Source organism: Aphelocoma coerulescens, chromosome 29 (assembly GCF_041296385.1).
Source record: "Aphelocoma coerulescens isolate FSJ_1873_10779 chromosome 29, UR_Acoe_1.0, whole genome shotgun sequence".
NCBI lineage: Eukaryota > Metazoa > Chordata > Aves > Passeriformes > Corvidae > Aphelocoma > Aphelocoma coerulescens.
In genome coordinates this window covers 1,641,199-1,667,614 of record NC_091042.1, presented here as the reverse complement: position 1 = coordinate 1,667,614, position 26,416 = coordinate 1,641,199, and the positions used below count along the sequence as shown (strand labels likewise).

General features: G+C 56.2%; 2 protein-coding genes and 1 pseudogene across 2 annotated transcripts; all 3 read right to left on the bottom strand.

The window, feature by feature from the left end:
- Positions 1-882: 882 nt before the first annotated feature.
- On the bottom strand, positions 883-5,041 carry TAMALIN (trafficking regulator and scaffold protein tamalin). The gene is made up of 8 exons (XM_068997798.1): positions 4,901-5,041; positions 3,153-3,202; positions 2,678-2,732; positions 2,222-2,324; positions 2,047-2,140; positions 1,910-1,976; positions 1,764-1,830; positions 883-1,685 (listed from the first exon to the last, which is right to left on the bottom strand). Exons 1-8 carry the CDS (start codon positions 5,039-5,041, stop codon positions 1,261-1,263), a joined length of 1,002 nt encoding a protein of 333 aa, XP_068853899.1. The 3' UTR covers positions 883-1,260.
- A 2,141-nt stretch (positions 5,042-7,182) lies between these two features.
- LOC138099901 (uncharacterized) lies at positions 7,183-9,754 on the bottom strand (annotated as a pseudogene).
- ACVR1B (activin A receptor type 1B) lies at positions 9,493-26,192 on the bottom strand. Its single transcript, XM_068997792.1, has 9 exons — positions 26,122-26,192; positions 16,837-17,076; positions 15,656-15,904; positions 14,304-14,534; positions 13,523-13,690; positions 12,841-12,997; positions 12,231-12,355; positions 11,457-11,587; positions 9,493-10,865 (listed from the first exon to the last, which is right to left on the bottom strand). Exons 2-9 carry the CDS (start codon positions 17,009-17,011, stop codon positions 10,740-10,742), a joined length of 1,362 nt encoding a protein of 453 aa, XP_068853893.1. The 5' UTR covers positions 17,012-17,076; positions 26,122-26,192; the 3' UTR covers positions 9,493-10,739.
- Positions 26,193-26,416: the final 224 nt, after the last annotated feature.

Below are 26,416 nucleotides of genomic sequence, written 5' to 3'. Positions count from 1 at the left end.
CGGGGTGCTCCGACCCTGGCAGCACGCGGGAGGATGCCGGGAGCTGCCGGGGCTGTGGGAGCCAGACCATAAATGTCCAGCACGGAGCCGAGCTGGAACAGGGACAAGGTAGGAGAGTGTGGGGGAGCCAGCAGAGCCCCCCACCCTCCACTCCATGGCACACACACCCGCAGCTTTGGGGTTCTCACCCCCGGATCTCCAGCAGACTCCCCTGGGATCCTGGGGTGAGGGAAGGGAAGGGGAGGGGGGAGAGCTGAGTCATGGGACACTCCAGGACCTGAGAGCTGGGGTCCCCAAATACACAACAGCTCAGCCAGGGGGGAAACCGAGACACGCAGCAGGGGGCTGGGGGCTCTCGGTGCCCCACGGAGCACCCGTGCAAGGGAATACCTTGTACACGCAGCGGTGCTGCAGCAGCAGCTGGGGGGACTTTGTGTCCCCCAGCTCCTCTGGATGCTGCTTCAGTGGCTCTGGGGGACACTGAGGCAGGGCGTGGGGGGACCCCCGTGCCCGTCCTGCGCGGGCACCCTGTCCCCCGCGGGCGGAAGGGCTCGGGGTGGGACCCGCTTCCCGCCGGCTGCCGGAGGAAACGGGGCAGGAAGGGCCTGGCCGGGGCCCCGCAGCGCCGGGACGTGGCCTGCGGCACCGGGGGCTGCAGCAGGCGGGGGGACACGGGGAGCCCCCGGGAGCTCACTCACGTCCGAGGCGACATCAGCTGGTCACCCCATGGGCACCCTGCCCGGAGCCCAGCGGAGAGGCCCAAGTGTGGGGGCTATGGGGGAGCTGCAGCCTGGTGGGGTCCCCCAGGGACCCGACCCCCCCAGGCACCCCATCCTGGTGCCCACGGGGCTCTGTCCCCCCTCAGTCACAGCCACACATCGCTGCAAATCGTCTCTGTATTGGCGAGCACTGGCGTGGTACAACAGCCCGGGAGGAGCAGGGGGTGGGACCCCCAGAGCCCCCCTCACCTGGGGAATGCGGGGCTCCCCCGGCGCTCCCCTCCAGGGAGGAAGGCAGCCATTCCCGAGAGCAGCGACAGCTCCGTGAGCCGCCGCACGAGGGTCCTCATGTCTGTCCCTTGGTGTCACGTCCGTCCCTCAGTGTCACAATCCCCACGGCCCGGGGAGGGGGGGGTGCCCAAATCGGGACCCCTGGGGCCAACCCAAACCTCCTTCCTGCAGCCCCCAGGGATGGGGGCCGGGGGAATGAAGCTCCTCGCAATAAATAAGTGAACAGTCCTGGGGGGCCGGGGGCCGCCGGCTAGAGGTGACTCTCCTCCTCCTCCAGCGCCCGGTTCAGACCCGGGATGAACTTGAGCAGCCGCTGGCGGAAGCTGCTGTGTCGGCCCTTGCGGGGAGCGGCCGCTCCCTCCCCGGGGTCCCCGGCCCGGGCCCAAAGCCTCCCCGCAGCCCCCGGCCCCCCTGCACACTTGAGGCTGGCGCTGCGGGCCAGGGCAGGTCGGGGGCGCGGTGGGGGGGGCGCGGGACCCCCGCTGTCCTCATCCTTGTCCTTGTCCCCATCCTTGTCCCCATCCAAGGAGCTGGAGGAGGCGAAGACGCAGGTCTGGTACAGGGAGTCATCGCTGCCGCTGGCACGGGAGGAGCCCCCCGGCAGTCCCTCCCCCTGCAGGCACCAGCGGATGGACTCCAGCGTGTCGTAGATGCTGGGGTCCTTGGCCACCACACCTGGTGGGAGACACGGGGGTGTCAGGGGGGCCGGGCAGTGCCCCAAAGCCCTCCTGCCAGCCCCCGGCCCCCACTCACCCCGCACAAGCCGCTGCTCCTGCACCATCAGCGAGCGAAACTCCCCCCACTTCTCGTAGAGGGTTTGCTGCGGGGAGGGTGAGGGGGTGAGGACTCTGCTGGAGGGGCTCCCCAACCCCCCGTGACCTCTGCCAGCCCCTGCTCACCTTCAGGTACTGCAGCCGGGCCTCCAGCTCGGCCCTCCGGATGGACGTCCCATAGAGCGTGTCGAGCCTGTGGGTCAGCAGCTGTCAGTAGGGGGGGGCTGCAGCCACCCAGGCCCCCCCTGCGCCCCCCAGCTCACCGGAGTACATTGCCTGAGCTCTTGATGATCTCCACGATCTCGCAGTGCCGGATGCCCTCCACGTTCAGCCCGTTCACCCCCGTGATTGTGTCCCCTAGAGCACGGGGGGAACACGGGTTCAGGGACGTTGGTCCCCACTGCCGGGGTCCCCCCGGCTCCCCCAGGATGTGCTCACCAGCCTTGAGCCCCGCGGCCTCGGCCGGGCTCCCGCCGTGCACGCGGCACACGAAGGTGAACATCTCCACGCTGTTCCTGTCCTGGTGGTGCAGCCCGTAGGTCTGGAATGGGGGTCCGGTGAGGGGCATGGGGACACCCCGACCCCCAGGGACCCCCCAGCAGCAGCCACGGGGCAGCAATTGCGGTGTTTAATCGCTCTGGGGTGATACGGGGCAGCACTCCAGCCCCCGGGAGGGGGGTCTTGCCCTGATGGCTGCACCCCAGTGTGCCCCCCTGGCTGCCCCCGCTGGCACAGCCGGGGGAGGTTCAGTAACACAGCACCGCTAAAAATAACCCCGAGCTCAGAGACAACTTAAAAATACCCTCGATGCAAAGCAAGGTGCGGGTTGGAAGGGTGGGGAGCAGGGCATGGCGTGGCCGGGCATGGCCGGGCTCGGATCAGCTCAACACCCACCTGGATCTCGAAGCCGAAAGACTCCTCTGCCTTCTTCTCTAGCGTCACCACCCTCCTGGGGGACACAGGGATCAGGGACAAGGCAGAGCCCCTGGCACACCCAAACCCACCCGTGCAAACTTTGGGCTCTTCTCAAAATGCACCTTCGGGGTCCCCAAGGACAGGACACCTCTGCCTAAAATGGGATTTCCCCTCCCCCCCGGTCCACAGGGATGAGACCCCCCCCGTTTGCCTTGCCCAGAGTCCTGTCACTTATCCTGTGGGTACCAGGCAGGATCCCCACAGGGTCTGGGGTGTCTGAGCCCACCAGGCAGCTGTGACCCCATCGCTGCTCTCACCTGCCGCAGGTTTCCCCATAAAACCCCCCTCATTCCCAGCCCTCCTGCGGCCTCCAGAGTGGAACAATGTCCCAGGGCCAAGCTCCATCCCTCTGGGACAGGGACCCCAACCCCACTCCTGTGTCCCCTGTCCCTACCTGTGCTCCTCCGGGGACTGGCTCGGGGATGCCCACTTGAACCCCGCGTCCTGCGGCAAAGGAAGAGCCATCAGTGGGGAACACCCGAGGGGACATCCCCCCCCTCCTCCAGGGACAGCCAAAACAGGGTGTCCCACCAGGACAGCACCAAACCCTGGGGGAGCACCGTGCCAAGCCGGCACCGAACCAGCACCCGGGTGCCCCCCGGCCGGCTGGGCATAACGGGGCTTTGATCGGTGCTCAAAGGCACCCTCAGAGCTGCCCTGCGCTCGCCCCACGCTTTGACGTCAACTGCGCCGCACCCACCCCACGCCACGCTCGGAGGGGCCCCGGCACAGAGGGGCCCTGTTGTGGTCACAAAGTCGGGTTTTTTCATGCAAAATCCACCCCCCCCCCCCGGCCCAGACAATGTCCCCGTTGTGGCAGGCGCAGAGGCGTGGGCGGGTGGAGGGACTGGCCGGGCAAGAGGGGACCCTCACCGCAGGGCAGGAGGTGACAGGGCTGTCCCCAAATGCCCCTCTGTGGCTGCTGGGCTCCCAGTGCAGGCAGTGTCACCATAAGCTGCCCTTTGAGAGCGGCACATGGCACGTCTTGGTGGCAGCCGGGTGCCAGCGGTTCCCTCTGTGCTCTGCCACCCGGGTGTCACCAGCCCCGCGGGTGTCACCAGATAGTGACTGACCATCCCAAACGCATCCACGGGCGCAGAACAACCAGAATTGGGTGTGTTCACCGTAGGGAAAGTTGCCGCCTGTCACGTTGGACCCCACGTCACCACAGTGACGGGAAGGAGATGTGGGACGTCCTGGACCCCTCAGGGACATGTCTTGTGGTGGCCTTGGCCAGTGAGTGGGAGCTGGGCCACCATGCATATCTGGGCTGTGGCAGTGCAGCCGTGAGGCCACTTCTGCTCCGGATGTCGGCTCTGCTCTCGCTTCCCCACAACGCTCAGGAAGCACCACGGGGCCGGGGGGAGCGCCAGGGCGGTGTCAGTCCCAGCGTCACCACAGAGGGGCTTTCCTAGGGGCCCCGTGTTCCACCAAACCAGACCCGGGGTACCCTGTGACCTGTCCCCTTGCCCTTCTCACAGGACACAGTCCCAGGGGGGCCGTGGGGTCACCCCTGTCCCAGTGACAGAGCCACGTACACTGGGGTGGGAGTCTGGCCCTGCGCCCTGAAAGCTGCAGGGCAGGACACGGAGAGGGATCAGGACAGGATGTGGGGCCTGGAGGGACACTGGGAAGGGGCACAAGGAAGACACCTGAGAGAACGTGGGGAGGGACCTGAACAGGACGTGGGGCTTGGGGGAAAAGCCAGGGTGGGGGTACAGGGGGAATACCGGGGCAGGACGTGGGGAGGATCCGGGACAGGATGTGACGCCTGGGGGGGACAATATGGAGCGGGACGGGGACACTGGGAAGATGCTGCGGCAGGATGGGACAGGGTGAGGAGATGCTGGGGCAGGACAAGAGGCTGGGGGCGGTCACCGGGGCAGGATCGGGACACCGGGGCGGGATGGGGACACGAGGAAAGCTTAGGCGGGCCCCCGGGGCAGGACAGGGAGACGTCGGGGCGGGACAAGAGCCCAGGAGAAGACGGCGGAGCAGACCCGCAGGGCGCAGGGACCAGCGGCTGGGCGCGATGGGGACACGGCGCAGCCCCGCTCCTCCCGCGGCGCCGGCTCCCCCTCCGGCCCTGGCGCACAACCGGGGGGCACCGGGGCGGCTCCTCCGTTCCCCCCGCAACCCTACCTTGCGCACGCGGGGCAGGGTCCCGCCGGCCGCCGCCAGCGCCCGGTAGAGCTCGGCGGGGCCGGGGCTCTCCGGGGCCACCGCCGGTGCCTCATCGTCCTTCGGCCGGAGCCGCCGCCGCCGCCGCCGCCGCAGGGTCATGGCCGGGCCGGGCGGTCCCGTGCGCCGCTATATGGACCCTGGGGGCGGGGACACGGAGGGACGCGCCCCTTTTGGCCCCAAACCGCACCCACTTGGGCGTTAAACCACGGTGGATTTGTGGCTTGGCCACGCCCCGTGCCGGGGAGCCTGTGCCGTGGCCGGCGGGTGGCCGGCACCTCTCCGGCCCTGAGTAGGGACCACGTGGAGGTCCAGTGAGGGGCCCAGTGTGAGGGTCCTGCTCGGGGACCCCATGGAGGTCCAGCGTGGGGTCCAGCGCGGGGGTCCCTTGGGTGGGGTCCAGCAGGACGGGTCCTATGCAGGGTCCTGCTTAGGGGTCCCGGGGGATCCAGGGGGAAGGTTCTGCCTGGGATCCTGCTCGGTGACCCTGTGGGGGTCCAGCAGGGGGGTTCAGCGTAGGGTCCTGCTCAGGGACCTCGTGGGGTCCGGCGTGGGGGTCCAGTGGGAGGGCCCTTCGTGAGGTTCTGCACAGGGATCCCATGGGAGTCCAGCGCGGGGGTCTGGTGGGAGGGTCCTGCGTGGGCGCATCCTCAGGGACACCACGGGCTTCAGCGTGGAGGTCTGGGTGCTTCTGTGGGGCAGTAGGAACCTGGGGGAGGTGGTATTCTGGGGGTGCAGGGCGGGATGGTGCTGGGGATGTCACGGGAGGCACTGTGGGGTGCCAAGGAGGGTTCCTGGGGATCACCTCAGGGATGATTTGGGGAGAAACCCGTGGGTTTCCGGGAGCAGAAGCAATGCCGGGCTCCGCTGCTCCCCGACAGCTGCCACCACGTCATCCCCAGGCCACCGCCCGCCGCCAAAGCCGCATTTGGGAGTTAATGGGAGGCAGGAGCTGGGGCAGCGGTGGTCACAGCTCCCGGCCCGGCTCCCAGCGGGGGCGGCCGGAGGGATTTAAACTGTTGCTGCACGATCTGTGCCTGCGCTGAGCTGGGACACGGAGGGAAGAACAATTCCCGGAGGCAGCCGCGGTGTCTGCTGCGGACACGTCGCGCGGCTCCGGCAGCTCCTCGCTGCGCCCCGGCGGGAGGCAACGGGAATTTTCCAGCTGGAGTTGAGAGCTTTGCCCAAATGTTTGTTTAAAATTTGCCAAAAAAAATGAAGATTGTAACAATCCCGCTGGCGTTCCACCCAAACCTCCCGCCCACAGCCTGGCCTGGGGTTACCAGGGAGGCAAGTTTGCTCCAGGAGCAGAACTGCTCCGGGTTGGAAGTGCTGGGGAAAGGATGGGATTGAGCCCAGCCCCGATCCTGAGGCACCAAACCACTGGGAATGAAGAGGAACACCCCATCTTGTTCCCAAAATCTGGTAATGACTTGGCTCCTCGGCTGAAGCCATCCTAGACTGTTTTCTCATCCCATTTCCTAGAGGAGCAGACAGATTTTGCTTTAAAATCCCTCATACTCTCATCTCACTGCTGCCCACGTTTCCAGGATGGGGCTGGATTTTCCTGGGGACTGCAGCAGGAGCTTCAGACAAAGCTGGGAATGAGGAAGGACAAGCCCAGATGGTGCCTCCCCCTCCCCACCTTGTCTGAGCCCGGGGGGACCCCAGGCCTCGGCAGATTTTCCCCTTGATCCGCTCACAACAGGCTCGTTTGCAGGAGGCTCTAACCAAGGAATTAGCAGGGGCAATTCCCGCAGCACCATTTGCCCTCAGAGCAAACAGGATTTTATAGGAGCACAGGGCAGTTTGCTGCGGGATTTATCCTTCCTTGGAGCCACGGGTCCGTGTGGAGGCTCAGGGACGCTCCAGGGAGATGCCCACTGTACCCACCACATCCCCAGGGACGCTCTGAGGGAATCTCCAGGGTATTCTCCATAACCCCTCCTGCTCTGTGCCTGTCCCCAGAGCTGCTCATCGCTGCTTGTGAATCCCACCTGCCACCTTTCTCTCACCTCCACGATGCTGGCGGCACCTCCCGAGCACTTGGTGGCTGTTGGAAGCTGCATCTCCACTAAAAATGGGAATATTCAACATTAAAATGTTTTGACCAAGAGTCCTAAAGAGATTATTTTTAGCTGTGGGGGACCGGCTCCCCCCCACCCCAGATCCCTCTGTGGGGGACTGAGCTGTGCCCTGCACTTCCCACCCCTCAGAGTGAACTGAGACGGCAACAACTCACATGAATAAAACAAACTTTTAATAATGTACAGCAGAAATCGACAGCCTGGTTTTATATTAAACAAAAGATTTCCTATCTTACACCGTATGTACATTTGCATACTGAAGAGGTAAAGTGGCTAAGTGGCTATTTTCTTACAGTCCTTTGCTAAGAAAATGTACAAAACCAAACAAACCAAAGGGGCAGAGAAGTACCAAGAGTTCTGTCCTGCAGCCACGTACCGCTGATGGACCCCCTCCTTGTCCTGCACCGGGCTCCCCTCGGAACTGCCTGGAATGCTGCTTTTTCCCAGAGCTGCTGCAATTTTTGGAGCCAGGCAGCAATTCCCACGTGCTCCGTCAGCTCGGCAAGCACCGGCACCCCCGGGCACCAGTTTGCATGAAAGTGCTGTGTAAATGCTACATGGTCAGCGTTCCTGCCGCGGATCCTGCTTGGTTTTCCCCATCTCTCCCGAAACAAAGCTTTTCCTAAAATCCTGCTCGTGGGGATGTTGCCCTTCCCTCATCCCTTCTCACCCGCTCCGAGCCCGCTCGCCGGCCGCTGTTTGGTTTAGCGCTGAGGCAGGTGCATGTGTGGCTACAGTTGGAGGGGGTGAGTCAGTGCAAGTTCCAGAGCCGACGGCATCCTTGGGTGCTGGCCTGCAGCCACTGGGATGGAGACCCAACGGAGAGCCTGCAGTACCTACAGCTGTGTGATGTCCCTTCCTGGCCTGCCCCTCCTTCCCCCCGCTCCCAGGGCATCCCTGGCACCTGTTCCAATGGCCTGGGAGTCCTCAGGGCTTGCAAGTGCCCGCCACCCCCTTGGCCTCTCAACGCAGGTTTAAGGGACACACGTGCCTGGAGACCGGTGGGAATCTGTGGCTGAGATGTGACTCAGGACAAATCAGGGGGGACAGGGGACCCCCACCCCGCTCTGCGAGCCGGCGCTCCCACGGCAGATCCGCGCCGCCAAAAACTCCTTGGGGGATGCAAAACGGCCCCTAACATGATTCAAAAACCACACTCCTCACTTTATACAAGATCATGGACACACAGGGAATCGGGGGAGAGGGACACATGGACAGGGACACAGACAGCAAGAACAGAGGGATTGAAATAAAGACTTAACCCTGGCGGCCGGAGCAGAGATGAAACCTCACCTTAGAGAGCAGGAGCAAGGTCAGAGTAGAAACAGTTCCAGTGTAAATCGAGCTGTGCATTTGGCTTTTTTTCTTTTTTTTTTTTTTTTTTTTTTTGCAGTGATTTCTTTACAAACCAACAGGTCAAGAGGTAATAATTAGAGATTGTTTTTCTGCTCTTAGAAAGAATTAACAATATTCAAAAAAGTTAAAATCCAGACCCTCCCAGAAAACAATAATAATAACAATAATAATTAAAAAAAAAAATAAACAAAACCACTCCAGTTAAAAGTTATGGCTTCAGAGTTCTCTGCTGCAGACACTTGACCTGACTTCCACACCACGGCTCTTCCTGACTGCCAAAGTCATCACAGCAGCCACAGCCCTGACTTCCATGTTTGCTGTAGTCACCCCACCTCTCCCTCACCTGGATTCAGCATTGAATCAAAAGAAAACCCCTGCAGATCCCCCCACCCCACACTGAGACACAGCCACTTCCACATTAGGAGATATTTATACACCTATATTAAAATGATGGATGTTGATTTCCCAACCCACACCTGCAGTCAGATCCTGCCCAGCGCCTCTGCGAGGTGCAGAGCACCCCCAGCACCCACACCACAGACAGTCACAGAATGAACTAGGTTGGAAAAGACCTTTGAGAGCATCAAGTCCAACCTATGCCCTAACCTAACACCTCCTCATCAACTAAACCACGGCACCGAGTGCCACATCCAGGCTTTTCTCAAACACGTCCAGGGACGGTGACTCCACCCCTCCCTGGGCAGATGATTCCAGTGCCCAATCACTCTTCCAGTGAGGAATTTTTTCCTGACGTCCAACCTGAACTTCCCCTGGCGCAGCTCAAGGCTGTGTCCTCTCGTTCTGTCAGTGGTTGCCTGGGAGCAGAGCCCGACCCTCCCCTGGCTACAGCCACCTTTCAGGGAGTTGTAGAGAGTGAAGAGGCCTCCCCTGAGCCTCCTTTTCCCCAGGCTAAACAGCCCCAGCTCCCTCAGTCGCTCCTCACAGGGCTTGTGTTCCCAGCCCCTCACCAGCCCTGTCACCCTCCTCTGGACACGTTCGAGCGTCTCCACGTCCTTCCTGAACTGAGGGGCCCAGAACTGGGCACAGCACTCGAGGTGTGGCCTCACCAGTGCCGAGTACAGGGCAAGAAGGACTTCCCTGGTCCTGCTGGCCACACTATTCCTGATTCAGGCCAGGTGCCATTGGCCTTCTTGGCCACCTGGGCACACAGCTGGCTCATGTTCAGTCAGCTGTCGACCAGTACCCTCAGTTCCCTCTCTGCCTGGCCACTGTCCAGCCACTCTGTCCCCAGCCTGTAGCGCTGCATCATCAGGCCCCCAGAAATCTGCCTGGGTGGTGGACTTGGGAACTGTGTTCCCAGGGGAACCGAGTCCTGCATTTCCCCACGTGCCGGCCACAGCGCCTGCTCCATCTCCGACACATCTCAGCTCCCGGCTACCAAGAATTACAAACCCCAGGGGCTCAAGACAAAAAAAACCTGGATTCCAGGAGCGATTCTCAGTTCCTTATTTGTTTTGCCTTAAAAAAAGGGAAGGGGTGGCAGTGAGGCAACCTGATGGGGCATTCTGGCAGCCGGCGGCGGAGTCGGCGCGGCCGCGGCGCCCATCGGGGAGCCAGGGATCCGCTCGGCAGCAGCCCGTCCAAGCTCCACAACGCTCACGACTCAGCACGGAGAGCACCAGCGCAACAGCTCACGAACGGGACACTCGAGATTTGCACATGCACAGGAAGCACGGACAGAGATGAGCCACCCACAGGCAGACACCGCACGGCTATGGAGGAGATGACCAGGCACAGGGACACGCGCACCCCGCGCATGCAGACACCGGCGCGCCCCGACGGCCGCCAGGGCGCTGAGTTGGACTTTTTCAAGCTTAAGAAAAGGAGGGGAAACGGTTTTGTGAAGCTGATCAACTGTTCCGGCTCAGCCTCTCGGAAGAGAGCACCATTTGTTTTGCTTTTTCTGCATTAACGTGCCAGTCCCTGGAAAAATCCTCAAGAGTACGGCAAGAAAACCTTCCCTTTCCCTTCCCACTCCCGGCACCGAGCACCCGGGCTTGGCTCCGACCCCGCCAGTGGGTGCTCAACGCACGCTGAACTTTACAGGGATTTCCTTTAAAGGAACAAAGAGTTACGATCATGGCTGAGATCCCTCAGGTAAAGTCCCTCTCAAGTCTCCACGCTCTCAGGAGGTGATCACAAAAGGTTTCAGATTGTTTCATACCCAAGCAGGGAAGAGAGCGATTCTGTAGGCTCCGTCCCCCTGCCTAGCAGCCTGCAGGTCCCGCTGTCTGGTTGTAGCAGTAGGTTGGGCTGAAACACGAGGTAGGCCTCCATCACATGTCTACTGTAGCACAGCAGCTCCTGTGCAGTTTCCTCCTGCTGAGGCTCAGAGCCTAAATTTTCACATCTTCCTGGACACTGAGCTGGGAGAGGGTTTTCTTGATGCGGAGGGCAGTGAGCCGAGCTGCTCCGTTGGCGTACCAGCACTCTCGCATCATCTTGCCCATCACCCGTAGTGCCTGGGCAAGAAACAACAACGAAGGTCAGTGCTCTGCTCTTCCCCTGGCCCCATACTGGTCTGCCAGGCTGCTGCTCTGCCTGGGCACTCACACAGCCTCCACACCCCCCAAAATCAGAGTGCCCCTTACAGCGCTCACTCGTTACCTCCTGGGGGAATCACAGAATGGTTTGAGTTGGAAGGTACCCTAAAGCCCCTCTCATCCCGTCCCACTGCCATGGGCAGGGACACCTTCCACTATTCCAGCGTGCTCCAAGCACCCTCCAGCCTGGCCTTGGACACTTCCAGCGATTCAGGGGCAGCCACAACTTCTCTGGGCACCCTGTGCCAGGGCCTCACCACCCTCACAGGGAACAATTCCTTCCCACTATCCCATCTAACCCTGCTCTCTGTCAGCAGGAAGCCATTCCCTGTGTCCTGGCACTCCTTGTAAATAAGTCTCTCTCCATCTTTCTTGCAGACTCCCTTCAGGTACTGGAAGACCACAATTAGGTCACCCCAAAGCTTCTGTTCTCCAGGCTGGACAATCCCAATTCTCTCAGCCTTTCCTCACAGGAGAGGAAGGGGGCATGGAGATGAAAGCAGACCTTACCTCGTAGCTCTGCCACCAGTTTGGGATGTTTGGCCGTAATTTCTGGTCACACACGACCTTCCGCATCTCCTCAATCGAAGGATCAGAGGGTACAAGGTCGTAGTAGGGAAGCTGGTACTCCTCATGGATACCTGGAAGGCAGAGCAGGGAAAATGGAATTCCTGGGAACAGGGACCGTGGCCACTGTGCTTGCTAAAGGCAGACGGATAAGGTTTGGGCTCCATGACTCACTGCTGAGATGCGTCAACACTTTGCAGTTATTTAGAACAGAAATGAAGAATCTGGAATTGGAGTTAACAAGAAAAATTCAGTGAAATAAAATGCAGCTGCCTAAACTGGAACAGAGTCAGCAGGCTGGGATCAACACTTCCCAGCAAGGCGCCAGGGTCACTGCATCTCCACGGCAGTGGGACTGTCACACGTGGGATGATGCTGCAGCTGCACATGCCAACACATTTATACTGATCTGGGGGAGTCCCCCACCAATCAGCACCACCACTTCCTTAAAATCCATCCAAAGGAACATCAGCCACCACTGGGAACACCAACACCCTTGACCCAGCATTGGCCAGGCTTAGCAGCAGTCATGGGTCACTTCTGTTACCTCCCTCGGTGACAACACACAGGGACATGTCCTCTCACAGCCCTGTTCTCGCTCAAACCTCCCAAACACCCGATCAACAGGAACCCCAAGGTTGTGATCAATAGGAACCCCAGGGCTGGGAGACCCTGGAGCAAGTGTAGCCAATGGCCCAGGCACACAAAGGACGTTACCTCCTGCGTTGCACCTTCGGGCAATCTCCCAGTAGACCAAGCCCAAGGCGTAGATATCGGCACATTTAAATGAATCAAAATGCTTCATGTTGATGGTTTCATCCAAGACTTCTGGGGCCATGTATCTGCAGAGAGAAAGGAAAAGCATGTTCATTCCGAGAAGGAATTCTCTGGAAGATAGTAAATGATCACTTTCCCCACACAGCACTTCCCAGCAGAAAAAGCTCTGCTTGGCACAGCCACCATCAAAACAGAACTGGGCCCCGTGATCTAAGAGAGCGAAGAAAATAACTCAAGAACTCCAGCAAGCTGGGAAAAGAGGTAAAAATGTCCCAAAACTACATCAAGCTCCCAACAGAAGGTCCCAAAGGCTTTAGCGAGGCCAAGCTGCTTGTCACGTATCACATGAGCTCCTGGTGCCAGGTTTACACAGCTGGCCCACACCTCCCAGCGTGGTGACACCTGGAACATCCCTTTGGCATCGACTCGGGCACAAAACTGACCCTGCAAGACGCTGGGAAACGCTGAATTCAGAGAATTCCCCCAATGCTCAACTAGCAGCTCAGGCATTTCCAGTCACACTCAAACACCTCCAAATGCACTTTCCTACCGTTTGGTTCCGACCCTTTGATTTGGTGCGATATCAATCGTGTCCGTGACGGAGTCGTGCCGGACGGCCAGGCCCAGGTCAGCGATGGCACATGTGCCGTTCTTCTTCACCAAGATGTTCTTGGATTTCAGGTCTCTGTGAGCGATCCCAGGTTTTCCTAGCAGAGCAAAATAAAAAGCAGCAAGGGTCAAGCTGGGGAAGTCCATTTGTCGAATGGGCGCAGAGGCAGCACCGGATTTCAGGGCGTTAAACCCGCTGTTGCAACACATTTTCCTGTTTAGATTCGTAAAGAACGGAGCAGGGAAAGGCTCCGATCGTGTTTTGGAGGCGCCGCTGATGCAGTGGCACCCAGAGGCCTCAAGAGGGATGTAAACTCCACATCCCAGCACAGGCGCCGACGTCAGGAGTTTGTGATTCTGCTGCTGCCTGTGCTCACATCCCACCCAGGCAGCGCCAATTTTAGGATGGGATGTGAAATGGTGATGTAACTCCTGGGAGCGAGCGCCAGGTTAACCCACTTCGCAGCCAGCCAAAGCAATCGCTCTATTTCTGGTCAATAACCACCAGATGAAGCTGGGCTGACTCAGGCAGGGTTTGCTGTACAGCACATCAGCTCCCTTCAGCAGTCCTGCTTTATCCTCCCCTTAAAAATTCCCAATGCCTTTTCCAACTTCGGTTTTACCCTGAGTGCCCACGATCTCCATGTGCAGGTGGGCCAGCCCACTGGCAGCAGACAGGGCAAGCTTGATCATGCCCTCGATAGTCACCGTGTACCGATTCAGGTAGTCAAAGAGAGACCCGTGCTCGTGGTAGTCAGAGACGAGCCACAGCTGAGTCCATGTCCCATTATCTGCAACAGGAAAGAGATGGAGCTCAGGCAGATCCAGTGCAGGGATGGCCACTGAGCATCCCACACACTTTTGGGACAGAGCAGAGCTGCTGCGTAAGGCTGCGGCTCCACAGGGGCAAGTAAGAAATGGCTCATATCAGCCATAGTGTGGCCAGCAGAACCAGGGCAGTGACTGATCCCCCGTGCCAGGCACTGGTGAGGCAACACCTCGAATCCTGGAGTCAGTTTTGGGCAGTGTAGAGGCCCTGAGAAGTTGACTTTAGTCAGCTTTAGTCCCCCATGACAAGAAAAACATGGAGGTGCTGAAGTGTGACCAAAGATGGGCAGTGGAGCTGGGGAAGGGTCTGGAGAACTTCTGAAGAGCGGCTGAGGTAGCTGGGGGGCTCAGCCTGGAGAAAAGGAGGCTCAGGGGGGACCTTCTCACTCTCTGTTCAACTCCTTGACAGGAGGATGGGGCCAGGTGGGGTAACAAGCGACAAGAACAGAGGAAAAGGCCTAAAGTCACAGCAGGGAAGGTTTAGATTGGGTATTAGAGAAAACTTCTTGGAAAGGGTGGTCAGGCACTGGAACTGGCTGCACAGTGGTGAAACCTCTGCTCTCGGGCACTTCTTACCTTTGTTATCCGCAGCAATAAATCCCAGGATGTTCTCGTGCCGCAGCATCACAGTTTGGTATATCTCTGCTTCCCTGAACCAGGAACGCTCCTCACGTGAAGAGAAGATCTTCACAGCCACGTCACCTCCACGCCACCTGCCCCGCCACACCTCCCCAAAGCGGCCTTTGCCAATGATCTCCTGAAGGACAATTGTCCGAGCCACGGTCCGCTGGACAAACAGAGGCAAGCCTGGGGACGAGGAATCGGAGGAATGAATCTCTGTGGTAGCAGAAAACCTCCTGAAACCCCAGAGGCTGAAGAATGTCCTCAAACCCAGCAGGCTCTACATCTGATAATGACTGGGAGCCTGAGCAAGACCCAAACCAGGGAATGGTGGCAGCTCTTGCGTGGGATGTGCCACTGCTTGGGCAGCATCTGCATTTTGCTTTGAAGCAGAGATCCAGCACGGAGCAGTTGGGGAACTTCTGCTCCACGACAGATCAAAGGAACTGCAGCCTCAATATGCACAGAATGGAACTTGATGAAGTCAGTTTCTGCTAAAAAGCACAAAACCCCCCAAATTTCTCTTAAGAAAGGAGTCCCAGCATCGCTGCCATTGCTTACAGAAAGCACAGAGCTCACCTGCCCACAGCATGCATAGAAGACATTCCAAATATTTTACATATAGCAGCAGATGTGCTGCTGAAGGTTTATTCCCTGGTCAAATACCAGGTTGTGACATTCTCTGCCTCCTCTGTGGATTTTCCTACAGTTTCCATCTGCTGCAAAATGCCTTATATTCTTTAACCCGACTACCTTCCTAGTTCAGAGCCACCACTAAGCAATGACTTTCCATCTATTCTGGGGACTCCTTTTAAGTGCTACAGAAGCAAACACTGCACATCATCCACCTGGGAAGACCCAAGGGTTCTCTGGGATGAAATGGGCTGTGCAAATGCACTGTTTGCACCGTAAAATGTTGGTATGCTGGGATCTTCCCCATTTTCCTGCAGCTTTGATGCAGGTGACATCCTGCATTCCCCTCTGAAAGCCAACAACGCACAGGTTAGCAGTTAATGCCTGTTTCCAACCCAAATCCCATTCCGAGGCTAAACTGGGAATAGACGCAGCTGTTTGAGGTATCCTCCTGCAGTTAAGGAGGAGTTTAACTATTGCTCTTACCACAACAGAATTTAAACATCCCTTCGAGTTACTCATGACAGACCCCCTGAACAGACTCATGACAGACTCCCTGAACAGGCTCCGAGGCAGCAGCCTCACCGCTGTGGCAAAGCTGTGGCAACCACGAGCCCAAAGAGACAACTCCAGCTACAACTTCTCACAGGTCACGTCCTGTCATCTTGCAATACCTGAGCCAGAGCCGGAGGTGGAGAGATCATAGACCAGATCTTGCAAGGTCTTATCCTTGGAAAGGCACATTTCACAAGAAGGGTCTTCCATGTCCAGCCGCTGGCGGTTGTGGTAGACTCGTTGGTGGTGATGGAACACAAAGACTACAATGATCATTACAACAAACACGAGGAAGACGGGCCCGGCAATCACCGCCACCAGCTCCACGGGACCCCAGCTTGACGGGGGCTCATTGTCTTTCAGGTGTCCTTGGGAGGAAAAGGGAGGAGAAAAGCAGACACTTTGAGAAAATTATCATTCCTTTGAGGACTTTCTTCTTGTGTTTTACTGTTCTCTCAGAGCCTGGACAGCTTTAGCCTGGGGACACATCAAACAATGACGTTAAGGTGGGGTTGATCATCAGGCAGGCAAAATGCAGCTGAAACCCCAAAATGAAGACGGAGCTGCAATTGTGGGATCAGGGATTATGGGCATTCATTCTTTTAGACAGGAATGTGTTCTGGGCTGATTTTCCAGAACAGCCTGCAGTTCACCTTCCATTTGAACTCAACCAGTCAGCCAGGCCTCCCTACTCCCTCTTTCCCTTTCACCCTGCAACAACCACTGAACTTGTACCTAAGACAATTATTTGTTGTTTTGAGCACAGATGAGACCTCCTCACTGCTCCCAAGGAAAATGACTCCACAGTCTTCACAGCACCCACTAAAAACCAGCCCAAAACAGAAAGTAGGAGGTATGAGGAAGCACCACGTGCCCTCTCCGTCCCAGGAATGAGAAGCAGAAGTTTCCCACACCCTCACTCAGAGGCAGAGCTGCTTCCCCTGCGTGTATTCTGAACCTGGGCACCTTCCTCCCCACACACTTTGCTCTGAAGCTGCTGCAATGTTCCCACACTTGTGCTCAGCCCTGAAAAGATCTGGAGTCCTGGAAGGGAAGCAACTCCAGCTCATAAAGGCAGGTCCAGCTCAGTGACAAAGGGAACACATGCATTCCCATTTTAGTTGGAAGTAGTTTGTTTTTTCCACTTTACAGATGAAGGAAATAAACCCAGCGCTCAAGTTCATGCAGCAACTGAAGGGAAGAAGTGAAAACAGGGCCGAGAACTCCAAATTCCCAATCCCAAACAGACAGCTCCTCTCCTCCCACTTCAAACACATGATTTATCTGACTCTCTACTCACCGCTGGGAACCATTAAATCAATTTTGTTGCAAAAATCGGAGTAGCAGCAGTGAGTATTACGCAGATCCTCTGAACTCAGACAATAGAAGGGTTTCCCAGCAGGAATCAATTTTGCCTCAGGAATGCAGGTCCGAACATGGTGTTTGACACCATCCAGGTTGAAGACCGAGACCATGCAGGCGCCGTCCGTCTCACACGTGGAGTTGGCTTGTTTGCAGTCAGAGCACAGACATGTCAAAGCTGAAATCAAAACAAGATCAACTCCTTAAAACCCACGGAGAGCAAAAGCTCAAACAAGAGGAAACCTTCTTTAAATTCTCCATTTCAGAAGGGCCGCTCTCAAGCTCTGGAAGAACCGGCTCTGCGAAGAGCCCAAGTCATACCCAGTATTCCAGACCTGCAAGAATCCAATTTCGGCATGAAACAGAGTGTGGAGGCAGAGGAGCCTTTCCAGGAGGTGCCTGCCCAGGCAGCCCTTTGCCTGCCCCTGTTGCAATCACCACCAGCCGTGACCCAAATCATCCCTGCAAACCAGGCGAGATCCGACTGAGATCCACTCCCAGCCCAACCTCGGGTCAGACTCAAAGCAAACCCAGCAATTACTCAAACTGACTGCCCTGATTCCACCTGGGCTGCCTGTCCAGGCTCCAGGAGCTGCCTAATCTGGGCTGGCAAGGGACGACCACCCCGGCTCACAGAGACAAGGAGCAGCTGGCAGATGCCAAACCAAACCCAATCCCAACCGACTGCACGAGCCAAGCGTGCTACACCCAGCTAGATCAGCCACTTATTTAGTAACTGCCTTCCTGATCTGAGACACTACCTTGGGTCAAATAAATTCCTGGCTTTTTGCCTGCTCTCCACAAAGATTATTTGGATAAAGAGAAGGAGAAACTCTGAGGCAGATTCCCACATTTTTCCACCTCCCAGCTGTCATTGTACTTTTCTCAAGCTGCCTGAAAAACTGTAAGCAAATCCCGAGGCCTTGCCATCCTTGGGAACAAAGAGGAATCCAACAATGTCAAGAAGAAGGGTGGGGCTTGTTTAGCAGCATGCCGGGTTTTCACCAGCTTTCCTCAGCTCTCCCAGCCTTCCCAGAGGGAATCCAAAACATGTCCCTACCCGCTGCAGAAATGGGCTTTCAGGTAGGGAGGGTGTGAAGAAGGGTTTTAAAAGATACAAGTGCCACAGTTAACTCTGCCCAGGCTGATCTAAATCCTCTCAGTGTAAAGTCACACACAAAGTCACCTCAACACTCGTGTGTGGGGCCGTGTTACCTTAAGCTTAATGAAAAACAAGCTGGTCCTGATTTACTCACGGTTGGTTTAGGAGGAAGACACCCATTAGCCCTTATCCCAGAGACCTGGGTAAATCAATCAGGGTAATTGCATTACTATTCACTTAAGTCTCTCTGGAAGCTGCTCCTCCTTTTCCAGCTGTTGTTGTGAGCTGTTTCAGATGGGCTGAATGTGGGTGCTGGTTAGTTTGGAATCAACAGATTCAAAACTGCAGTGAAAAGCCAGTGACAAGAGCCAAGGGAATGTCTGGAGCTGTGTCAGGAGAGGTTTAGGATGGGTATCAGGAAGAGGTTCTTCCCCCAGAGGGTGGTTGGGCACTGAACAGGCTCCATGGTCACAGCCCCGAGGCTGCCAGAGCTCCAGGAGCATTTGGACAACGCTCTCAGGCACAGGGTGGGATTGTTGGGGTATCTTGTGCAGGACCAGGAGTTGGATTGGATGATCCTGGTGGGTCTCTTCCAATTTAGGATATTCCAGGATTCTGTAACTCCGTGATTAAAACCTGAAGAGCTGTTGAGTGAGACACCTTTCAAAAGCATCACGAGCAAATGTAGCTTATTACCAGGTGCTCAGCACAGGCCAGTGAAAAGGGACATGGGACAGAAAATGGACAGGGAAGACCCTCAGACTGATCTATGTTGAGAAGGGTGCAGAACATCCACAGATTCTGAAGATTTTAAGAGGAAATACTGTAATGAAAGGGAAAAACCCCTCCACTAACATTCACCTCAAACAGCTCCAAGATCAGTGTTTTCCCATGGTCAGCAGAGTGCAGAAAAGACAATTCTGAAGAATACATACACTTGGGGGAACAAAGGTTGGTGATAAAGGAGATTTTATGAAAATCTGCGATGGCAAAGAGCAGCCAGGGCACATTCCTGCCTTCATGTCTACTTAAAAGGAAAAGGTCTTTTAAAGCATCTCCCTTATTACTTATCAAAAGCTCGAGGTACAAATTAAAAACATTTAACCCACACACATTTCACTGTGTAGGTTCTTTTCAGTTTGATTTAGATACAACAAAACTGAACTTTGTTCCTGTTGCACTCATTTTTGAGGTCTCAATCCCAAGATTTAGGCTCTGGCAGTTTTGCTTCCAGAAGCTCCAAAGCAAACAAAGCACTTCAATGCACTAATAAAACTGGTTTTGTAAACTTCTGAGTGAAGTATCTGGCCTGAAACTAAGCATGCCTTTGAGAGGGAAAGCAGAGAAGCTGGTTGTGTCTGCTCAGTCTCATTTGTAGGATTAAAAACCAAAAAAAAAATCACTTTACCTGCAAGGTATGATACCAGAGCCCCAGCCCCGAGACAGAGCGAGATCCTTATCTGTTCTGTGCAGAAAGCCAAAATTTCCTGCTAAGGAGGGGGATGCCCCACGGCTTCACCTCACCCTGTTCCCCCTCTGAGACAACTGCTCTTTTTTAACTTCAATTCTTATGTTTGCACCTCAAAAATCCCCACGGTCGGAGAGCAGCTGGAACAAAGAGAATGGAGCCTTCAGCACACGACTGTCCTTCTCTACACGTCTCATCAGAGACCCTTGAGGGGCTTTCCAGGTACTGCTGGCCAGAACCTCCAGGCTGCAGGCAGGAACTCTCCAACTTTCTGTGTGTGCCAGGGAGGAAAGGCCTGTCTGCACCAGGGTTCACTGGGAAGCTCCTGGCAAAGAGGAGAATTACAGTGCAACTCACACGGGTCCAGTAACTCCAGTTTGGTTAACCAGAAGGGAAAACTCTTCTCCTATCAGAAACCTACTAGAAGCCAGGAAAAAGCAACTGTTGTTTGCCCTTGGGTGGGGGACAGAAGGTGGACAGGGAAGCAGAGCCCCCCGCAGGTATCTCTTGGGTGCTCTCGAGAGCAGCCAGGGCAAAGCAGGAATGGATAAAGGGATTTTTCATGCCAACAGCATTCTTTTTTCTTCGGGAAGAAAAGCTCCTATTGAGCCAAACATATAATCTACTTAATAAAAGAAACAGCCTGGGCTGAAGGAAATAGATGGGGTGAAGGGAAACAAAGAGCAGTTCCCAGAGCTGGGGCGGCGCGTTCCCCCTCGCAGAGCGCCCGTGGATGAGTCTGTGTGGAGCTGGAGCAGAGCCCGCCCGATCTGCTCCCCACACCGACATCCCGCTCGGAGCCCAGCCCAGCCCTTCAGACGCTGTTTGAACAAGCCCAACGTTCAGCTGCAGATCCTGTGGATGAAGCTTTGTTCTCACTGGAGAGATGGAGCAGGTTGGAGCAAACCTTGCTGTGATTCGGCCGGGTGCAGCCAGCCGAGTGCAGGGCCTCTTCCCCAAAACCAGAGAGGTCAGTCAGCACTGCCAAAGGACAAGCTCTCCTCCATCCTCGATGTATCCCAGCCCAGGGTTTGACTCCTTCAAGCCCAAGAGCTGCTTCTGCTCCCCACGAGGTTCCCGGGTTACGGCCCCAGCTCCGAAAGGATCCCGGGGCACAGAGGCATCCATAACCCCCTGCATCAACCACTGACGAGAGGAAAACAAGGGCTGGCTCTCTCCCACCAAATGCCCCCATTAAAAGCAACCTGTATTCCCAAAATGGATCCAAACAAACAGGTGGGGGGCTGTAGATTCAAGCTCTATGCTCCAGGGAGACTCAAATACTGAGCTCTGACAGGCAAAGAACATTTCTCCTCCTTTCCCAGCAACTCTCCGAGCTCATTTTGCACATATTTATTCTCACACGGAGTTGCATGTGTCAAGATGTCTCTGCAGCTAGACAGGGGAAAGTTTCACAGCAAAATCTCCTGCAATGGTGTTAACCACCTTTTGGAATACATTTTCCAGCATCTCCCAAAGCTGTGCCTGAGAAAGATGCCATTTTCTCAGGGCTGAACTCTACCTGATCAATATGTATGAGGATAATTAACCTGAAGATGATCACTGGTAAAATTGCCAATAACCACCCACGTATTTACCAGATAAACAGATTTTTTTGCAGGGATTATAGCTGCTGTTCTTTTTCAACAGTTTGAATTGAGGCTGGAAGAATGTTTCCCCTGACTTTGAGCCTTTCCAAGGCTCTGGAACAGGAGCTGCAATTGATTGTGTCTTTGTGCAGCACCAAACTTAACGAGCCCCACTCTGGGAGCACCAGTTTCATGCTGCAGCAGCATAATGGCAGCAACAGAAATGGGAAACAATTGGTTTTGTAGCTCTGCTGCTTCTTCGGATGCTTTAATGAAGAGAGACGTGTGTAAACATGCTGGAAGAAAGAAATACCTGTCAGTGTCTGGCTCTGTGCTGTGCCAAAATAAAGAACAACCCATATCACAGGGGGGTAGGAATAATATCCATTCCCTCGTGGGGAGGGAGCAGAGGTGTGTCCAGGAGTCCCTGTGTGCTCCTTGTTCAGCTGGATAAAGGAACAGAGCTCCAAGAAAACAACCAGCTCCCATTCCCAAAGGCAACAATGAGGGCACACTGAGCCATCTGATGAAGGCTTTAAAGAAAAAAGATTTACTTTCCATTATATTATCATGGAATCCTGGAATGGCTTGGGTTGGGAGGGACCTTAAAGCCCATCTCGCTCCCATCCCCTGCCATGGGCAGGGACACCTTCCACTATTCCAGTGTGCTCCAAGCACCCTCCAGCCTGGCCTTGGACACTTCCAGCGATCCAGAGGCAGCCACAGCTTCTCTGGGCACCCTGTGCCAGGGCCTCACCACCCTCACAGGGAACAATTCCTTCCCACTGTCCCATCTAACCCTGCTCTCTGTCAGCAGGAAGCCATTCCCTGTGTCCTGGCACTCCTTGTCAATAAGTCTCTCTCCATCTTTCTTGCAGACTCCCTTCAGGTACTGGAAGACCACAATTAGGTCACCCCAAAGCTTCTGTTCTCCAGGCTGGACAATCCCAATTCTCTCAGCCTTTCCTCACAGGAGAAGTGCTCCATCCCTCCGATCATCTTGCTGGCCCTTCACACTCATATTCACCTCGACTGTTCTGCTGCTTGGTGTCTGCAACTGGGATCCTGACATCCCTTGCTAGGAGACATTCAAGTCCAAAGTGACTCCTCCAGTGTCTCCTCCAAGCCCCCAGAGCCAGCTCACCTGCACCCACGGCCTCCAAAATCAAATGCTAGGCCAGTTCTGGATGCTCTCACTGCCCATTTCCTTACTAAGGAGCTGGAGAAACGAGCACGGATCTGCCCTTCCACAGATACAGCACCACCACCTCGAGTACCTTCCCTACATCTCGTTTCCCCTTCAATTTCTCCTCCTATTTTGGATTAAAACATCTCTCTTTTGCTTCTTGCTGGTGCTTATGATATCTACTGACCCACTGCTGCTAAACGAAATGGAGTTAAAATTAGCTGCAAAGCACTATGAAAAACAAAGCACTTTAAAGCAAGTCATCCAGAAACTAAACATTATCCTGGGATATTTCAAGTTGGAAGTAGGAGTCTCAACTTCTTTGAGCTGGCTGCAGTCCCCTGGCACAGGCTGGACCTGACGTGAAGGCAGCACGGCTGACTAGAAAACACACGAAATGGAAAAAAAAAAAAACCAAAAAAACAGAGGCAGGAAGAATGTGCCTTTAAAGTGCAGAACTTTCCCTGCATCTACTCAAGGAACACAAAAGGGCTTCTAAATGAATTGTAAATAAGGAATTGATGGGAGTCTCATCATTAAGAGGTTAATTAGAAGAAGCCTTGATGCTTCTTCTGTTGCTCTCTCACCCAGAACACGGACACATGGCTCCCCATTCCCTCTCTGGGCTCTGGTCTGACACCTATTTTGTGTTTTAACTTGTCAGGAAACCAGCTTAGGAGTCAACAGACCTCACACACCGGTGCTTTGGAAGAACATCCTGCACACCTGATGCCCAGGTTTATTTATCAAGGTTCCAAGACTTCAGACCCATCCTGGCCACTCTCAGGCAATTGGCTTTTCCAGAGTGGAAATACATTGTTTAACAGCCAGCACTCCACAGGTACTTCCAAGACGGCCACAAAAGGCAGCGAGACTTTATCAAGGGGATTTAAAGTGCAGGGAAGGCTCTTTTTCTGCTGAAAAGGAATAAATAAGTAAGAGTGCACAAGAGAAGCACAGGGCAGCTGAGAGCCAGGGGCTTAAATAAGGAGGACAAAGGAGCTCCCACCCAGCATTTCATGGCTGTAAAACCCTCACAGAGAAGCAATTCCTGCCTGGTCTGCTCAGGGCAGGACACGTTCCCCTGGTCACCACCCAGTGAACTTTGCTTGCTGCTAAAGAGAACTGACGTTTGACTTCACTCCTTTCGCAACAGCCATTTCCGGAGCATCCACTCTCCTGGCAGCGTATCCAGGGGAAAGGAAAAAAACAACCCAAGCTGTCTGGCCAAGGAGCTGAACGAGTTCAAGAATGCTTGTTGGACACTGTTTTTAATTTCCAGTTAGAGAAAGGCTTTCTTGGAAAGTTGTAGGATATAACTTATGGACCATGCAGAGTTTGCCTGATTTAACTGGGTAAATATTTGAAGCAGGTGTTTTAATAATAAAATCTGCTGCCCCAAAATTGTTCCTCAGGGTGGGTTTTTGATTTATTTCAAGCAAAGCCGACCTACAACACCCCGTAGCCATCGTTGCAAAGGTGCCTTTCTTGATTATTTTCCTTTTTTTTTTAAAGGAAGGGGCTGGAGGCGTGTTGTCTGCACTGTTTACTGACACGCAGAGGTTCCCCGCTCCCCAGCACTGCAGAAATTCTGATGTTTTCCCAGCCTTTCCCGGAATAAGCAGCTGTTAAATCTCCAGTATGAAGCACAATAGTGAGGGCAGCCCCGGCATACCAAACGTGCATCATGGCTGCTCAAGCATCAAACAATTCCCAGGGTGATTCCCTGTTCCCTGCCATCCTGCACCTCATTCCATGAGTGCAACTCCCTCAAATCCAGGCTGAGCTCACACCTTGTACTGAATGAAAGCCTTCAGCACACACTGAGCGGAAACAATAGTCACTCATAGAGCCCAAAATCAAAGGCGCTGGGACTCGCCAAGTTTCCAGGGGATTTGTACAGTCAATTGGTCCTTTCCTGTTTATTAATTATGATTTTTTTTTTTTAATAAACGCCAGCCTTTACCTAAGTGAAAGCCTGAGAACAGCCGTGCCACGAGTCTCATCTGATCCTGCTCTGCCAGTTATCACAGAGGAGCTGAAACAGCCTTGTAAGGCTGGGTTTTACCTGAGGTTACACCGAAACACAGCTACTCTCCTCCCAAAAGCACATTTCTATTCCCAAATTCCCAGAACTCACAGGTAAACCCTCACCTGCAGCCCAGGTGAGGTTTGAAGCCATTTCTGTGCTCTAACAAGCCCAGATCTGCACACACACACTTATTACCCTCCGACGGTCGGTCGGGAATGCAGAACACAAACGGCAAGAGGTTGGGGAGGAGAAAAATATTCCACTGTGGAACCTGTCAGAACAGGCACCCAAGTTACACAACAGCGATCACCCCGATAGCCACAGAGCTGGACTGCACTGGGAAGCCTCGGACACTGGAGGCAATGGCCACCTGCCTGTCCTCTGTCCCCCTGAGAGATGCTCGGTCAGGCCCTTCCTCTGGGGAAAAGGGCCGAGTTCACCCCAAATCAGGAGCCTTGCTCTTCCTAAAATTGGAGCCGAGATCTGCCACTTGCCCCAAGCCCAGAGCAGAGGCCCCCCACTCTTCCCAATCCCAGAGCTGAGACCCATCACTCGTCCCTCTGGAAGAGGCCGAACCGGGTCAGGTAAAGGAAATGGACCAACACAGAACAAACAACCCACACAAAGAGGTTTTCCTCCCTCACCTCCCTCCAGACAAATATTTACAGTTGTTCTAGTCCAGAAGCTCAGGGTATGGAAAGGTTCCCTTAAAAGCCCAAACTGCAGATTCCAGAGGGCTGGATGTTACAGACACACTGCCATCTCTGGGGCATGGAGAGCTGCCAAGCTCCCCCTGGGATGGACCACAGGACAATGGGAAGAGGCCACAAACTCCAGAACTTACACAACAACACGGTGGCACTTCCCACCTTGAGCTGACACACTCCTCTGTGACAAGCCCAGAACATCTCTGAGACCCCCAAGCTACTCCTCTGTGAAAAGCCCATAAATCCCAATTCCCATCGTTATCCCCTGAAACCATGCTGAAGGCTCCCAGATTTCTTCCCAAGGTGAGCACAGGCCTCTTCAGAGCATCCTCTGGCACTGCAGGACCCCCCGGCACTGGGAGCCAACCCCCAGCCCCAATTGCTGCTGCCTCTCCCCGACACCCCCCCATCCCCTCTGCAGGGAAAAGCGACTGCCCCAAACCTGCTCCAGGGACCCCTTCACACCACACACCCGTGAGCCCCCTGAGAGCCCCCCCGGCCAAGCTCAAGCCCTCCAAACCTCCAGCACACGTCCTTGTTGCCTTCAGAGTCCCCCCTGCTTCCAGGACCCCTAACCCCATGGATCCCGCCCCCAAGCCCTTCTCTTCAGCCTGAAACATCCACCCCTATGTCCCCGCCCCAAGCCCCTCAGGGGCCTCCTCACAGCCTTGGGGGCACCTCCAGGCCCCTCCAACCCTCTCGCCTCCCCCATGCCATGATCCCCCCGCCGCAGCCCTTCTCGCAACCCTAAACCACCCACCCCTGTGTCTCCCCGCCCCCAAACTCCTCAGGGCCTCCTCACACCTCCAGCTCCCTCAGCCCTCTCTCACCCCCTTTCCGCCCCCCTCCCCAAGCCCCTCTAAAATCGCCCCTCGGCCTCACCCCCCACTCGCCCGCCCCACAGCCGCCCCCCTGCCCCACAGCCGCCCGGCAGCCCCAGGCCCAGGCAGGCCCCGGCCCCTCCCCCCCGCTGCCCTCAGCCCCCCGCATCGCCTCACTCCCGGTTCCTCCCCCCCCCATCGCCCCCTGCTCCCCCTCACGACCCTTCCCCGGTCCTCCCCGTTCCCCTCACGGCGGGGGCGGGGGCGCCGCCATGTTGTGCCCGGTGCGGGCCGGGTCCGGCGCCGCCGCTCACTCACCACGGGCCCCGCCGAGCGGCCCGGCCAGGAGCAGGAGCAGGGCGAGCAGGACGGCGGCGGGGGGCGGAGGGGGCCGGCGGGCGGCGGGAGGAGCCGGCGGGGAGCGGGGGGCCCGGGCGGCCATGGCGGGGACGCGCCGCGGCCTCGGAGCGGAGCGGCCGCAGCGCCGGCGGGAGGGGGAGCGGGGGCGGGCCCGGCGGGGCGGGGCGGGGCGGGGCGGGGGCGGGACCGCGCGTGCGCACAGCGACGGGAGGGGAGGGGACCGCGGGGGGGGGGGGACGTGTGGGGAGAGATG

Excerpts from the sequence above, each read along its gene's own strand:
- ACVR1B (XM_068997792.1), bottom strand. The coding sequence starts at position 17,011 with ATGGTCTCGGTCTTCAACCTGGATGGTGTCAAACACCATGTTCGGACC. Across the intron at positions 13,691-14,303 it reads TATTGCTGCGGATAACAAAG|ATAATGGGACATGGACTCAG; the intron begins GTAAGAAGTGCC and ends TTCCTGTTGCAG. Across the intron at positions 12,356-12,840 it reads CAAAGGGTCGGAACCAAACG|ATACATGGCCCCAGAAGTCT; the intron begins GTAGGAAAGTGC and ends TTCTCTCTGCAG.
- TAMALIN (XM_068997798.1), bottom strand. The coding sequence starts at position 5,041 with ATGACCCTGCGGCGGCGGCGGCGGCGGCGGCTCCGGCCGAAGGACGAT. Across the intron at positions 2,733-3,152 it reads CAGTCCCCGGAGGAGCACAG|GAGGGTGGTGACGCTAGAGA; the intron begins GTAGGGACAGGG and ends TGTGTCCCCCAG. Across the intron at positions 2,325-2,677 it reads CTTTCGGCTTCGAGATCCAG|ACCTACGGGCTGCACCACCA; the intron begins GTGGGTGTTGAG and ends CCCCCATTCCAG.